Source organism: Eptesicus fuscus, chromosome 20, assembly GCF_027574615.1.
Source record: "Eptesicus fuscus isolate TK198812 chromosome 20, DD_ASM_mEF_20220401, whole genome shotgun sequence".
In the NCBI taxonomy this organism is placed as follows: Eukaryota; Metazoa; Chordata; class Mammalia; order Chiroptera; family Vespertilionidae; genus Eptesicus; species Eptesicus fuscus.
Genome location: NC_072492.1, coordinates 10,219,447 through 10,235,046, shown reverse-complemented (window position 1 = coordinate 10,235,046; position 15,600 = coordinate 10,219,447). Strand labels below are relative to the sequence as shown.

Genomic DNA, 15,600 nt, shown 5'->3' with positions numbered 1-15,600 from the left:
TCCTCCAACCCCTCAGGCACGAGAACACGGGTGCAGGCTGAACAGCACAAGGAGAACTGCTCCACAGCCCAGAGCGCCTCACAGAACATACCTCGTGGGAACACTCCTACTGAGCCAGCATTAGACCTTGACCCAAATTACTGGTATCGGTGCTTAACTGTGCTTTAGTTTTCCTCTGTTTTGGCAGTTGGCAAAGTAAAATAAGCAAAGCTACTACCTTGTTGTAGCTTCCAGGGAATACACAGCCCAATCATCAACATTCATTTGGGATCATACAGTTTCATCCGAGAGTTATACATGTTCCACGTATTTCTACATGACACCGAACCAAAAGAAAATGGTCTAAGCTTGCTATAAAAATACCTGTCTCAACCTTCAAAATAAAAATCTCTAATTAAAAAAATCTGTCAGAATAAAAATATCCTTGTACTTATAAGGATAAACTTTAGTTATCTGAAAAAGAGATTTACATGCCATGTCTTAGTTTTGGCCAAATGAAGTGCCTTGTACTGCCTAGGAGGTGAGTCAGGTGGAACCCTCCACCTTCCCGGGTGCAGAGGGTTGTAGGTAAACGTGACCGCCACCGCCATCGTGGCACCTGCAGTCTGGGAAGACCGGGTACATGAGCCAATGTACTCACACACGCAGGCAAAGGGATAAGGCTGCACGAGAAGAGACCAAAGAAGGGTCTTAATGGCATGCTGCTTACTTTTTCAATAGGTGTTTTATCACAGTGTCACCCTCCTAGAAAATTAACACCGAGCAGACAGGATAATTAACACGGATCAGATTATGCCAAGAAAAACTCAAGGCACCGCCCGCATCAGCTCTGAAAGCCAACAGCAGGGAGACACTCACAGGCCTCTCTATCAGGTCAATGCACGGCTGCAGGTCGAGCCCGAAGTCGATGAAGTTCCACTCGATGCCCTCGCGCTGGTACTCCTCCTGCTCCAGGATGAACATGGTGTGGTTGAACAGCTGCTGCAGCTTCTCGTTCGTGTAGTTGATGCACAGCTGCTCGAAGGAGTTCAGCTGCCAAGGTTGAGAGAACGGGTTTCCAAACATGGGGAGGGATGGAAAAGCAGGAAGAGTCCTCTAGTTATCAAACAATTCATTAAAGGTCAGTTAGGTATCAACTACATTATTGCTTGTAGCTAATGATAGCGACTGAACCGAGGGCGTCTCTCTCCATCTCTCCATCTCTCTCTCTCCCTCTCCCCTCCCCTCTCTCACATACACACTACATATATATACATCACTGAACTGCTACAATGAGAAAATAATAAACTCAGTATGCTAACTGAATAATCTGCAAATAAAACAAAGCTTATTAGTGAATGGTTAATGAATATAAATGATGAAATAAATGAGAAAGAGAAGAAGAAAAACAGAGAGACGTGGGAAGGCAAAGGAAAGCAAGCACCGCTCTATAGCTCTGAAGGGACTAGAGAATGCACGTGGTGCGGTCCCATCTACTCCTCACTCAGCTCCCAGCTCAGAGGGAGCTAAGAAAGCACTAATGTGCACTTTGCAGGGATGTTGTGAGATCCTAGCCAGGCCTGACGAACAAAGTGCACTCAATCCAGTGTGAGGCTCCAGGCTGCTTCCCTCTGCATTTCCTTCTCTTACCAAGTGGCTGACCTTTGCCAGTACTAAGAGTGACACTGCACTGCTCACATGAAGTGAACTTGAGCATCTCTGCATAAGTTACAGACATTTGTTTCCTTCTCTTAGATCTCTGCCTGTTTTTCTATTGTGCTGTTGATGGGATGAATGACCAAATGGATGAATTAATAGGCACAATATTCTTAAAGCAATCACTTTCTCTATTAGAGGCACTCAACCTTTTTTCCTGCCTTCACGCTATTCACACAAGTACCAAGTGCCCATAAATAACCTCTTTCATTATAAAAAGTGATCTCCAAGTAGGGCAGGTATAATCAATCTCCAAGGAATAAATTTATAGTCTGAAAGACATTCTAGTCCCCCACCCCCTACAGAGGTGTTACACTCACCATTCTGGAATGAGGTCAGGCTAGGAAGGCAGGGGCAGGGTTTACTTGCTCACACACCACATTTCCAGTGAACCACATAAACATCTACAGACTGCTGGATGGTGCTTATTCATGCTTATGTCAATGGCACTGCTCTGCCGTAGGATTATGAGACCTTATTCTCTGTGTAGCCTTACTATGTATGTGTGGTAGTTTTTTAAACAAATTTTTAATTTTTCTTCCATATTTAAGCTATCAACTATATTTTAAAATAACCATTTTTTACATTGGTAATTCATGGCATAAAATTAAAAATGTACAAAGAATTGCACTGTCTCATTCCCTAGAGTCAACTACTATCACTTATTTCTTGTGATCCTTCCAGAAATAGCCTATGCACTTATAAATGTGTTATCTTGTTTTATCTTTTAACTCAACAATGTATTTGGAGTCTTTCCATATCAGTAAATAAAGCCACCCTACTCTTTATAATGGGTGCATAGCACTCTACTCTATGGGTATCTCAAGATTAATTGAACCAATCTCCTAATGGTGGGCATTTAGCTTTTCCCATGATAAAGAACGATCAATACCAACCTTGCATTTTTAGCATTACACTTTCCTACTGTCTGTGTACTTACATGTGTAGCTTTCTTTTACATCCTTTAATACCCTCGTGAAGACTTGTCCTCTACAGTACTAAATTTTCCTATCCAAGAACAAGGTATGCTTTTTCAACTGTTCAAGTCTTTTATGTTTTCACAGTAGCTTGTAAAATTGTCTACAACTTAATCTTGCCCATTTCTTCTTAAATTTATTCTTAGGTATTTCATCTGCTTTTGTTTCAGCTGGAAATAGGATTCTTTCCTGTCATTACATCTTCTGATTGTTTATATACAGGAAGGTAACGGATTTTAAAAATGTAACTTGAAGTTACAGACATTTCTGTTTCCTTCTCTGTGAACTTTGCCCATTTACCTGGCCACCTTTCATGATTTCTCAAGTTATTTACAAATCAATGCACATTAAAGCAATTTCTTATGGTGGCAGTTGCAATTCAGCAGGCAAAACAGCGTATACAGTACCAGTTCAGACTGCATGGAAACAGACATAATTTTAAAGTGGCCAAAGTAGCACACTGATCCCAAGAAGTACTTAATTTATTATTTGTTCCTTACATATATACTGTCAGCCTATCAAAGGAGAGGTAAAGATATAAATATTTAAGAGGTCAAAATGTTATCAACTTTTTTTGCAGGTGTATAACTACAAACCTTTGATGGATTGATGAATGAATGGAAAAATCTAGTCAGATCAAGAATAAAAGATATTGAAATCCATCATCAAATCCTATGGCTTTATCTTCAAACAGAGATCATTATCTTTCCTCATTTCTCCATCTCACACTGCTTATTCCTGACTCCTGAGCCGGCCACCATCACCTGGCCCCTGGGCCACGACAAAGGCCAGTGGCCTCACGGCCTCCCTACTTCTGCTTTCGCTCCACACCACACCCCAGTTCCTGTTGGGCAGCTACATCTAGTCACTCTGGCTTTCTAGCAATTTCTAACATTAACAAATCCCCTCCCATACAGGACTGCTGCCTGGAGAACTTATGGAGGCTGGGGCTTCTCCTCCTTCATGTACCTGTAAGGCCAGCACTGCAGACACCTCCCAAGACTCAGCTGTCTAAAGCCGGCCTCCCCGCTCTTCTATCACAGCATCAATCACAATTCTGAGAACTTAGTGGCTCTTGATCTTTTATGGTTTGACTCTCCACTAGAATGGCAGGGTCAATTGCTTATCTGCCACTATGTCGCTGGTGCCTGGCACAGCACAGTGAGTGCACATTGTGAGCCTTCATTAATATCTGTTAAAAGAATCAGACAAGCCTGACTGGCGTGGCTCAGTGGTTGAGCATCAACCTATGAACCAGGAGGTCACAGTTCGATTCCTAGTCAGGGCACATGCCCGGGTTGCAGGCTCGATTCCCAGTTGGGGGCGTTCAGGAGGCAGCCAATCAATGATTCTCTGTCATCACTGATGTTTCTATCCCTCTTACCCTCCCCCTTTCTCTCTCTGAAATCAATAAAATAATAATAATAATTTGAAGGAAGAGCAGGAGGGAAGAGACACACCTCAAAAATTTCAAATCCAGCAATGTCCAGGATTCCAATGAAAGATGCTCCCTGACGCTTGGTCCTATCCAGAGCTTTATTGATCCGGTGAACAAGCCAGCGAAAGAGGCGCTCGTAGGTAGCTTTTGCCAATGCTTCCACTGCAAAGTCCGCCTGTAATTACACAACACCGTGTTTTATTCTAGAAATGATCTCAACAAGGCATTCATGGCTATTATATAGAGTTCAATGTTCTTCAAAAAACCTGAAATAGCATGTACTGCTTAGTCATGTCTCAAGTTTACACATCAACAAAGGGTGTTAGTACAATTAAATGTAAACTAGAGATAATCAATTTAAGGGGAGGGTGAAGATGGTCCCGGGGCTTCTGTGAGCCTATCTGCTCGGAGTCTGAAAGGAGTCCACCCTGAGACAGGGGAGTCCAACTCCTATATTCTTGGTGAGTGGGCTCTAGAAGTACACAACTTTGTCCTCCTGGATAATCTATCTATTGGGGAAAGCTCAAATTTCCTTTTTAAAAAACTACACAAAAAAACCCCCACTCAATTAGTCCCCGGAAACATCCATATTGTAGAGCTTTATCTGGCTCAGTTTGTCACATACCAATCAGAAGGTCTTATGACCACAATTTATCATTCAAACACATGTAGAAAAATTAATGATAAATGTACCTGTTCTTTGGTCTGGGCTTTCTGCACGTAGTCTCGGCCGACCTTGATCCGGGGGGTAAGGATGGCCCGAGTGAACTCCATCACATTCATCCCAAGAAGATGGCACAGCTTCTGGGCAACTAGAGTGTAAAAAAATCTCCTAAATAGTGGACTCTTCCTTATGATCCAGGCACAATACATTCAATAAACACTCGAAAAACCTGAGTAATCATTAAATTGTATTAAGAAATAACAAATTTTAGGTCTGATGAAAAATCCCGTCATCCCTTCAAATTAATAACACTCATCCTTAGGTTATTTAAAAGAGATGGTGAGCCAGCAATTACTTATTATGGCTAATAACGCAAGTTACTGAGTCTTGGAACCCATGATAACACACAGAATGAGAAAAATAGTGCTACCAAGATAACTGGCCGTGATCATGTAATGATCCTAATAATATTTTAATGGGCAAGGAATCTGTAAGTTTAAAAAAAGTTGTTTGATTACATGGCTAACATGAAACAATACATAACTGCTACTTTTGTTATTGTTGATTCTCAGCAGCATTAGGGCACCTGCCTGACTAGAAGTTCATTGTCTAATATCTCCCAAGGTCCAACAATTATACGAATTATTATAATGAATTTTGAACTAAGTGTTAAAAATTGTCAGATCAAAATTGGAGGTATCAGTATAAAGCCATGGTTTTTAATATACATACATAGAAATGAAAATCGGCGTGAGTACATGTGTGTGCATGTTCCCTTGCTCTGTCCTCTGAGAGAAGCAGAAACAAATGAGACCCTAGAACAACCAGATATTGGCAGCTAAATCCCATTCTTCAATACGAAGAAACAGTAGAGAAACGGCCAATTCCAGGGCCGGGGGTGGACAAATACAAAATGAGTCTGGAACATTTTGTGTTTCCATAAAGTGAGAAATTGCTTTAAAATAAAAGTGACAGAGTCATGTCAAAGTAACCAGAGCACTAGCCTGAAGGGGCTCCAACTCCTCATGGCCACATCGAGGACAGGAATAAATAAATAATTATGGAATGGATCATAAACCATACAATTATTAAAGAAGGGTCCATGTGTCTATACTGATATGAATGAAAAAGTGAAAGCTCTTCCTTCCAGTAGAATTCCAGGGAGTAAATATAGAAGAACGGTGTAGACAGAAAGTCACCACTTAACATACACCACAAACAAGACTTATTTCCGGTAAGAATCATAAACGGATGCGACAACTAGTAGCCGAAGAGCCCGATGAGAGCCTGGACTTACTTCCTTAGTCTTAGTGTCTCCCTCCTCTCCCAGATACTTGGTACAAAGGCAGAAGGTAATCCGGTAGCGGAGAAACCCAGTAGACACTTCCTTAACCAAGTTAACCTCACCAACAATGAGGCAAACTCACATACGCCTCCCGATATGAGGCACAAGGAGGCCACAACACCCCTTCTGTGATGTTCTTACCAAAAATGCGTAACCTGAATTTAATCAGGAGGAAACCTCAGACAAACCCAAATGGAGGGACATTTTCCAAAACAACTGGCCAGCATTCTTCTTCAAGTGTCAAGGCCACGAAAGACGAAGACTGGGCCTATGTTCCTGCTAAGATCAACACTGGCGAGGTCTCAGTAGCTGCAGCTCCCTTTCCGATGAGCTGTGTGGTCTTATGTCTCCACATGCCCCCATTCCCAATGCCTCCCCAGGCCACGGCAGGGTCTCCAGTGCTGCTGTGTCCTACACACACCTCTTCCCTCATATGATACCACAGTGGCCCTTACGCATTCTGCTCCCGAGAGTCTTGTGGCAAAGTGTCGGGAGTGCTTTCTATGCCTGCACTAACATGTTCCTGGAGAGCACAACAACCAACCATCTAAACGGAAATGAAGTCAGCATCGTCAATTACCTGTATTTTCTGGCATGGAAGCTTGATCAGTGTTCCGCTCCTTTTTGAAAGAAATATTTCCAAACTGAAGCACTGAAGATACTACTTTAAGCATAGCTTTATTAAAGAGAAAAAAATTAATAAAAATATTGCATCGACATATAGCAGAGACATATTCTAAATTTCGACTAAAAATTAGCTGGACAAAACTTTTCAGTACGGTATCTCTCAGGATTTCATAAAATTACAGGCAGTTCTCAGTTCCTCAATCATTTTCTAGTTTAGGCTATTGACCCCCAACGTGTGTCTTATTTAAATGAGTATCAGAATCTTAGAGAAATCCCACATACACAGAATCTCTTCATGAGAGAAGCCCATTATATGCATCGCTTCCATCGTCTCCTGGAAGTTATCTTTGTCTTGCTGTCCCGGAATGGGAATATAACCATTGGAGAGAAATCTGTAGTTGTTAAATCCTTCAAGAAGCAAGTCAGCTAAAAGAAAACAGAATGGAATACCATCAAGCACACACTCTTCAGCAGACTGAGCATGCCCACATCCAGGCAGCACCGATGCCCCAGGAGACCAGTGGCTCCCGACCAACCATCACCACCACATACTTCTCACCCCCGCACTCTCTCTTTCTTTGTATGTTCATGCTAAATACACAAACACATAGTTTCCCATCGTCTGCAACCAGGAAGGAAAATGATAATGTAAACTGCACAAATCTCAACGGGAGTTGGGGACAGTGGTTTATATATTTTAAATCAGATCGTGGGAAAATGATGTAACTTTTCCAGAGAACTAAAACCTTATTGTTTTCAGATTTAAATATTTTAGAAAGCTTTTAAACCCATTTTCTATATTCCGTTCTTAACAAATAGTTTATAGCTAACACTGTGGGGTCAATATGAAGACTATGTGGACCTAAGATAAACACCCAGATGTAGAAGGTGTGTGCTCAGCCCAGCCACCCCGAAACCTCTCTCCAAGGCAGTCTATTTAGTGGTAAATTTGCTTTTGAGAGTGATGTGCAACATAAAATATTATGACAGAATACTATAATGGATAATACCCCCACTGCCTGCTTGTACTTTAGGGGATATGAGTTAGAGACAACTTAACTTCCTCTTTCGATAAATGTGTTTGTTCCTTGAGAGCAGAAGGATGTTTCTTAGGAGGGATCAAAACAGATAGGGCTACTCATCCTGAGAAAGGATGCTATCACAGGCTCCCAGCCTGCAGAGGATTTCTGATCACGCCTATCCCTTAATTCTTATCGACATCACATTTAACTCTACTGGGTACTGACTGTTTTCTTTTTCTCTATCTTGAATACTTTGATATTGTTTTTTGATCATTACTATTGCCAGTCTGGAAGCCTGAAGGTTTTCTTCTCTTTAGCATCACATACTGTATGTGTATAATCCTGAGTTTTTAGTCTCTTGTTGGCTCTCTTTATTTTTGTTGCTTATTTTTTTCCTTGCAGGTCATTTCAAATCAATTTCTGGGTTCAATGCTTTCACAGCAAAAGCATTTCATTGCAAAAGTCTACACCCCAATGAGAAAAGCATTACTGTATGTATTATTACTTGTGAGATCTACGGAGTATGTTTATAATAGTCACACAGAAGCACTGAGCTTAAGAAATTGGAAAGTTGTGCATCTTCTCCCCCGTCATATACTTAGCAAATTTCTGAACCCTGGCCAGGCCTAAGCTTCCAGTCCTTGTGATTCAACAAAAATCCACCACAGGCTTTTCTCAGAACTACTGGAAACATAACAGAGATATTTAGTTGTTAATCTAGAAATAAAATGTTTGTTCATTAACTTTATTAAGTAAATTTATTTTTTCTTACTTGTATATTTACAAATGTTGAAACAAAACTTGATAAATACACATCATTTGTCTTCTATTTTAAAAAAGAAATCGAGATAATATAACACCACCCATATACCTACCACTTAAAGGTATTTATCACATGGCATGGACATTCCATTTCACTTTCATCATCTGACCAGCTAGAGTTTTGTAACTTACACTTTAGGTGTTCTCCTGCTCCAGATAGCAGCTGGTAAAAGATATGAAAAGTACGCTCATCTTTTGCTTGACGAACAGCACGAGACTTTTCCAGAAGGTCTGAGCAAAGACGGTTAAGGATTAAGTTGGTCCTTTTTCCATGTCTATTTAATTATAAAACATTTTCTCTCTCTGATATAGATCAAGTATCCTGCTATTAACCATTCTATATGGTTAAACTTTGTAAGTGAAAAAAGAAAATGTATGCAATTGATGTTTCCCACTAATCTAGGTCCACTGGGCTAGGAGGGAACTTAAAGCTCGGAGTGCTTCCCTCACCCCACCCCACCCTGTTCTTAACTTGGATTATATTCAAAGAACACAGCACTCTACAAAGCACTGTATTTCTATCACTGGAGATTATTCTAACAAGAATCAGAGAACTGTCATCTGTAACCTTCCTAACTGGCACACTACCAGTTCAGAACCACTTCTATTTTATTATCTTTACCCAAATTAATTCCATATAGACCTGCCATTTCTTAGGACTAGTGTACGTATTTGACATTTTCCTCTAGTTTTATTCTGCTTAACACTAACTGAAACGGCTTTAACTGTACTTTTATAAGGCTTGTTTCAATGGGTACACGCCCATCCTACAAATAGCAGAAATAGGTGGTAAAAAATTTAAGCTAACACAACCATAACTGAAGAGTCGTTCAATATAACAGTATTCACCTAAAGGTCCTTACACCACACAAACATTCCCTGGGCTGATGACATACAGGCGACCCTCACCTCAGTGCGACTCTCCACTTCCCCAGCCACGTGATCAGGTCGTGACCTGGTGTTACAAGACCAAGTCACAATCTCCTGGGACTCAAGTTTTACCATCTTGATAACGGGAGTGATATCACAAAGGGTTTCTTTGAGGCCGCAGGAATATGAAATGATTCTTTATTTTAGATTATACTATTCTGAAAAAGGATACATGTTTCAATGTTGGCCCCAACAATATAGCCAGTTACATCAAAGTTGATCCGAATAAATTTGCCCTGAAAATAAATTACAAAGAAAAAATTGAAAATAAATAAGGACAGAAAGGATCTGAACACCATCATAAATAAGCCAATGTGCCCTGCCGAGTAGACAGAAATTGGTTATAAAAATGAACCTTAAATATTGCCTTATTAAAAAGAAAGAAAGGAAGAAAAAAGAAAGAAAAGCCTCAATAAATTCCTAAACTGTAGCAACAGGATAGGTTACCTTCTTGGACTATAACATAATAAAAATGGAACCCTAATCATTTAGAACTTTTAAAAAGCTCTTCTAAATAACCTGAGATATGAGCGATTTCAATAGTATAAAAGGAACACTACACCCAGCCTTATAATGATAGACTTGAAAAACTGAATAATATAGATAATTTCCTAGGAAAATAGAAATCCATTTAAGAAAAAAACAAGAGAAAACTTGAATGGACCATAATCACAAAAAGTAATGAAGTCATTTGGCAAATTCCTAAGGAATATGTAATTGCCTTACTACATAACTATTTTAGGGAAACAGAAAAGTGATTATTTCATAATTGACTTTATAAAATTATCACAACACTGTATACCCAAACAGGTAAAGATAGCACTAAAAAAAAGAAAGCAAAATAAAACCGAATATCTTACTCATAAGTATATATCCTATATAATAAAAGGCTAATATGCAAATCGACCGAACGGCAGAACGACCGGTCGCTATGACGCGCACTGACCACCAGGGGGCAGACACACAATGCAGGAGCTGCCCCCTGGTAGTCAGTGCGCTCCCAGAAGCCAGGCTCACAGCTGGCGAGCACAGTAGCGGTGGCGGGAGCCTCTCCCACCTCCATGGCAGGCGGAAATCCCCCAAGGGGTCCCAGACTGTGAGAGGGCGCAGGCTGGACTGAGGGACCCCCCTGCCCAGTACACGAATGTCATGCACCGGGCCTCTAGTGTATATATATATATATATAGAAAAGGCCAAATTAAACACTGCAAAACAAAGAAACACAACAATGATCAAGAATGGTGTATTCCACACAGCTAAGAAGGGCTGATACTAATATACATGCTACTATCATTCATCACATGAGTAGTCAAGAGACTGAAGGACTTTCTTCAAGGAAATGAACAAACTGACTCTAAAATTTATAGGGAAATGGAAAGGACCTAGAATAGTCACAACAATTTTGAGAAAGAGAACAAGAACCAGAGCTGAAGGGCTCAAACTATTCAGTTTCAAAAACCTACAAATGTATTAAGACAGTGTAGTGGTGATGTAAGGATAGAGATACAGGTCACTGGGACAGAACCGAGTCCAGACATAGGCCAGACACGTATGGTCAATCCATCTTCAACTGAGGTGCCAAGGTAATTTAACAATGAAAGGATCTTTTCAATAAATGAAGCTTAAAAAGATGTAAAATAAAACAAAATTAACCAGGACCCTTACCTCACACCATATACAAAAATTAAGTCAAAGTAGATCACAGACCTAAATGTATGGGGTAAAACGATAAAACTTCTATAAGAACAGAAGAAAATTTTTACAACCTTAAGTTAGACCAAGATTTCTTAGATAAAATGCAAAAAAAGCAGAAACCATAAAATTAAGCTCTGATTAATTTTATCAAAATTTAAAACTTCTGTTTTTCAAAAGACACTGTAAAGAAATAAAAAGAAACTTCAGACTAGCAGAGAATATTTGCAGAACACATTATCTGATAAAGGATTTGTACCCAGAATATATAAGGAACTCCTACAACTCAATTATAAGACAACCAAGTAAATTTTTAAAAAGTTGTATAAAATATTTAAACAGATTATTTCAATGATATGTATGGCTACATTTTTAAAGAAAGACTAGCAAGGATATAGAACTATAACTCTTATACAACACTGGTAAGAATGCAAAATGGTACAGCCACTTTGGAAAATAGTTTGCTAGTTTCTTATAAAATTAAACTTAAGTTACCATATGACTCAGCAGTTCCACTCTTAGGTAGTTACCTAAGAGAAACAAAAGCATGTGTCCACACAAAAACTTGCACAGGAATGCTCATACCCACTTTATTCTTAATAGCACTCATTGGAAACAACCCAAATGTTCATCAAGTGGTAAATGGATAAAGAAATCATGGTATATTTACACAATGAAATACTAATAAGCAATAAAAAGAAACAAACCAGTGAGATGTATGTGAAAGAAGTTAGGCATAAAAAAACTACTCACTATATGATTCCATTTATTTGACATTCTAAAGAAAAACTATGGAGACAAACAGATCAATGGTTATCAGGGCTAGGGGTAGAAGCAGGAGGAGGGGGCTGATTACATAAAGGCGAAAGGAAACTTTGGGGTAATGGAAATATTCTCTCTGGATCCTGGTGCTAGTTACACCACTATATACAACACTCACCAACACTCATCGAACTGTACACTTAAAAAGGGTGAATGTTATTGTATACAAAATATAACTCAATAAACCTAATTTTAAAAACTACTCAAGGGAGATAGCTTGATACTTTAGGACCTACTAAATAAATGCCAATTTTAAAAATATAATTAATCAGTTATTCTTTATATTTACTACAAACATTAAACATGTTACTTTCTCACTAAAGTGAAAAATCTTGGCTTACATCTTCTACTTATTTCTCCACTCAACTTGCCTATTCTTATACCCACTACTTTAGGCCCCTTCTCATCTTTTCAATGTTTTTTTTTTTTTTAGTGCAGAAATATTTTCTTAAAGTAGAAACAAATGAGTACTCAGTACTGGAATGCTACCACAGAAAAACTTGAACTACATTTTATTACATATAAATTGTTCCTCAATAATGTTGTTTTTTAAAACTGAAGAGGGTAATTTACTAAAAATGTATGATCTATTATATTTTTTTGTCTAATTTTATGAGCATTCATTAAGAACTCATCCAAGCCTGACCGGCGTGGGCAGACGTTCAACGCATAGGCATGGAAACATGGAACAGACTGATGAATCTCAGAGGGAAGGGGAGGAGAGGGGAAGAGATTAACCAAAGATCTTATATGCATACTAGAGGCCTGGTGCATGGGATTCATGCACTGGTGGGGGGGGATGGCCTGCGGGGATTGGCCCGCTGTGGGAGTGCTGCTCATCCTGGTCTGCCGAGCGGCTGTGGACCCGCCCTCTGAGCGGCTGCTCCCTGGTCCGGCATCTTCTGTGGAGCCGGAGCACTTGCCTCTCCAGGGGACCCAGTTGGGGCCGGGCCCAGGGACAATAGCACTGAGAGGCAGCGGAGTGGGCCTCAGTCCCATGGTGGCCACGAACCCGCCTCCCAGCCTCTGGTCAGCCAAGTGGCGCTCTCACTGTGATAGCGCACTGACCACCAGGGGGCAGCTCCTGTGTTGAGTGTCTGCCCCTAGTGGTCAGTGTGCGTCATAGTGACTGGTTGACCAGTTGTTCCGCCGTTCAGTTGCTGGACTTTTATTATATAGGACTAGAGGCCCGGTGCACAAATTCGTGCACTGGTAGGGTCCCTGCCTTGCAGGGATTGGGCCAAAACCAGCAGTCCAACATCCCCCGAGGGGTCCCGAGAGGGCACAGGCCAGGCCGAGGGACCCCACCGGTGCATGAATCCGTGCTCTGGGCCTCTAGTGTATATAAAGAACTCATCCAAGCCGGCCGTTGTGACTCAGTGGTTAAGTGTCGATCCATGAACCAAGAGGTCATGGGTTTGATTCCCAGACAGGGAATATGCCTGGGTTGCAGGTTCGATCCCCAGTAGGGGGCATGCAGGAGACAGCTTATTGATGTTTCTCTGTCATGGATGTTTCTGTCTATTTCTCTTCCTCTCTCTAAAAATCAATAAAGCCTTGCTCTGGACAAAAAATGCATAGCTAGTTTGATACACTTAGGTGTCATGCCATCATAACAACAAACATGCATTCCATTACAGGCCTGTTTCAGATGCCACTAAACGTCAGAATTTAGAGGGGAGAGGGAGTATGATTACAAAGAAAAGGCATTTTGTGACAAATAGCTCTTACCACCTCTTACACAGGCATGTATACACTCGGCATAATAAATGATCAAAACAATGGCTAAACCAAAAAATCTCTGGACATGGTCTTACATTTATAACTGAGTGTATGTGAGCGGAATAGAATATACAAAAATGGAACATCCCTGGGAAACTAGGATGGTGTCAGTCACAATATCTGCCATGTCCTCTATTCGAAAAGCTCTCAGACCCCCAAACTTTCTGAACAATTTAAATTCCATTGATGATAATGGGTAGTAAGCATTTAGCATTTTCTTCTGTAGAGAACTTGTTAAGAGGCACAAAACCAAAATGACAATTTGTGTGGGTTTTTTTGGTTAGTTTTATATTATGGGAGAGAAAAAAAGTTTTGTTTGCTTTTCTTTTTCTTAAATGGGAGAAAAATTTTCTCTTTGGAGATAGGGTCTTGTGATGTCATAGAAGTACAAGTTTTATACATATAACCACTTGACACAAATAATATATTTGTGACATTGAGAGATGCTGACCTAATGCCCCCAAATCGAGTAAAACTGTGAGGCTGTGTTCTTTCAACACGTGAGGACAGTGTGGTGCGGGCACTTCCAAAGGACGAGGTGGTGGTATGGGAACACACAGGAAGGCATTGCAGAAAGAATGCCATTCGAGCTGATTACAGTTTATCAAGTATATTAGTTTGCTTCAAGCTAAATGGTAATTTAAAGGGAGGTTCTATGAGTATTTTTTCTCTAAAAAATTATATTTATGGGGATGACATTGGTTAATAACATTATGTAGGCTTCAAGTGTAACTCCTTCTTTATTTCTAAGTTCTCTTAAAATAAAACCACTACAAAGAGTAGTCCTCGATATACTGCAATCTGATTTCAACCCCTAAGTTGTGAGACATTATTTTCGAGAGACAACATTCTGGCTAACAGCTGATCAAAGTGGCATCTATATTCTCTTCTGCCAACAGGTTCTCAATATTGTCCTTGTGTTGTCAGAATGTGATACTTGAATATTTGTAACATCTGACAGCTCATAATTTTGTTAAGAGTGGAAGAACTTTTTTGCTCCATAATTGTAAGACATTTTCATTGTTAGATTTACAAGCACCAATTAGAATGGCCAATCCAATGAATTTCATTTCTACGTCATCTCTTTCCTTTCAATAACTTTCATATACACACCTGCCTTCAGCGTTTGTCCACTTACAAACCACATTAGATAAACTGTGGTAGATAAACATCACATAAGAATACTGTTACATGTCCATTTAACAAAACCACGGTCCAGGTTCTTGTTGCAAAACAATGAGTAAGGAAGTCCTTCCTGCTGAATGCTAACGCCATGCTTCCTGTCCTCAGAAATGTGTTCTTACAGAATCGATTCCTGTCATCATCAGAGTCTATAGCACTACCTGTCCCTCTGCATTCATCTTCAGACTCATCTAATGTTTTTTAAATGCTTTTCTCTATTATTTTTCTTCTCTTTGACATTATGGATAGAAAATGAAAACTCTGACTCTTTGCTCTGGCTGGTATAGCTCAGTTGGTTGGAGTGTCATCCCGTTTATAACAAAAGGTCTCGGGTTTGATTCCAGGTGAGGGCACATACCCAGGTTGTGGGTTCAATGCCTGCTTGGGGCGTTTCAGGGAGGCAACTGATTGATGTTTCTCTGCATCCATGTTTTTTCTCTCATTCTCTCCCTTTCTCTCACTCTCTCAAATCAACAAGAACATATCCTCAGGTAAGGATTTAAAAAAAAAAAAAAGCACTGGCCGGTCAGTTAGTTGGAGCATTGTTCCAGGCACCGAAAGGCAGCAGGTTTGATTCTGGTCAGGGCACATGCCTGAGTTGT

General features: G+C 40.1%; 1 protein-coding gene across 3 annotated transcripts in view; it reads right to left on the bottom strand.

Moving 5' to 3' along the window:
- MYH10 (myosin heavy chain 10) overlaps positions 1-15,600 on the bottom strand; it is a 139,598-nt gene that overhangs the window by 55,763 nt on the left and 68,235 nt on the right. For all 3 annotated transcript variants that reach the window (XM_028128303.2, XM_008153468.3, XM_054709468.1), the window contains 7 exons: positions 9,693-9,756; positions 8,723-8,821; positions 7,029-7,172; positions 6,700-6,795; positions 4,804-4,922; positions 4,133-4,285; positions 859-1,032 (listed from right to left, as the gene is read on the bottom strand). In XM_028128303.2, the coding sequence (XP_027984104.2) occupies positions 859-1,032; positions 4,133-4,285; positions 4,804-4,922; positions 6,700-6,795; positions 7,029-7,172; positions 8,723-8,821; positions 9,693-9,756 (849 nt within the window). The remainder of the gene's footprint in view (positions 1-858; positions 1,033-4,132; positions 4,286-4,803; positions 4,923-6,699; positions 6,796-7,028; positions 7,173-8,722; positions 8,822-9,692; positions 9,757-15,600) is intronic.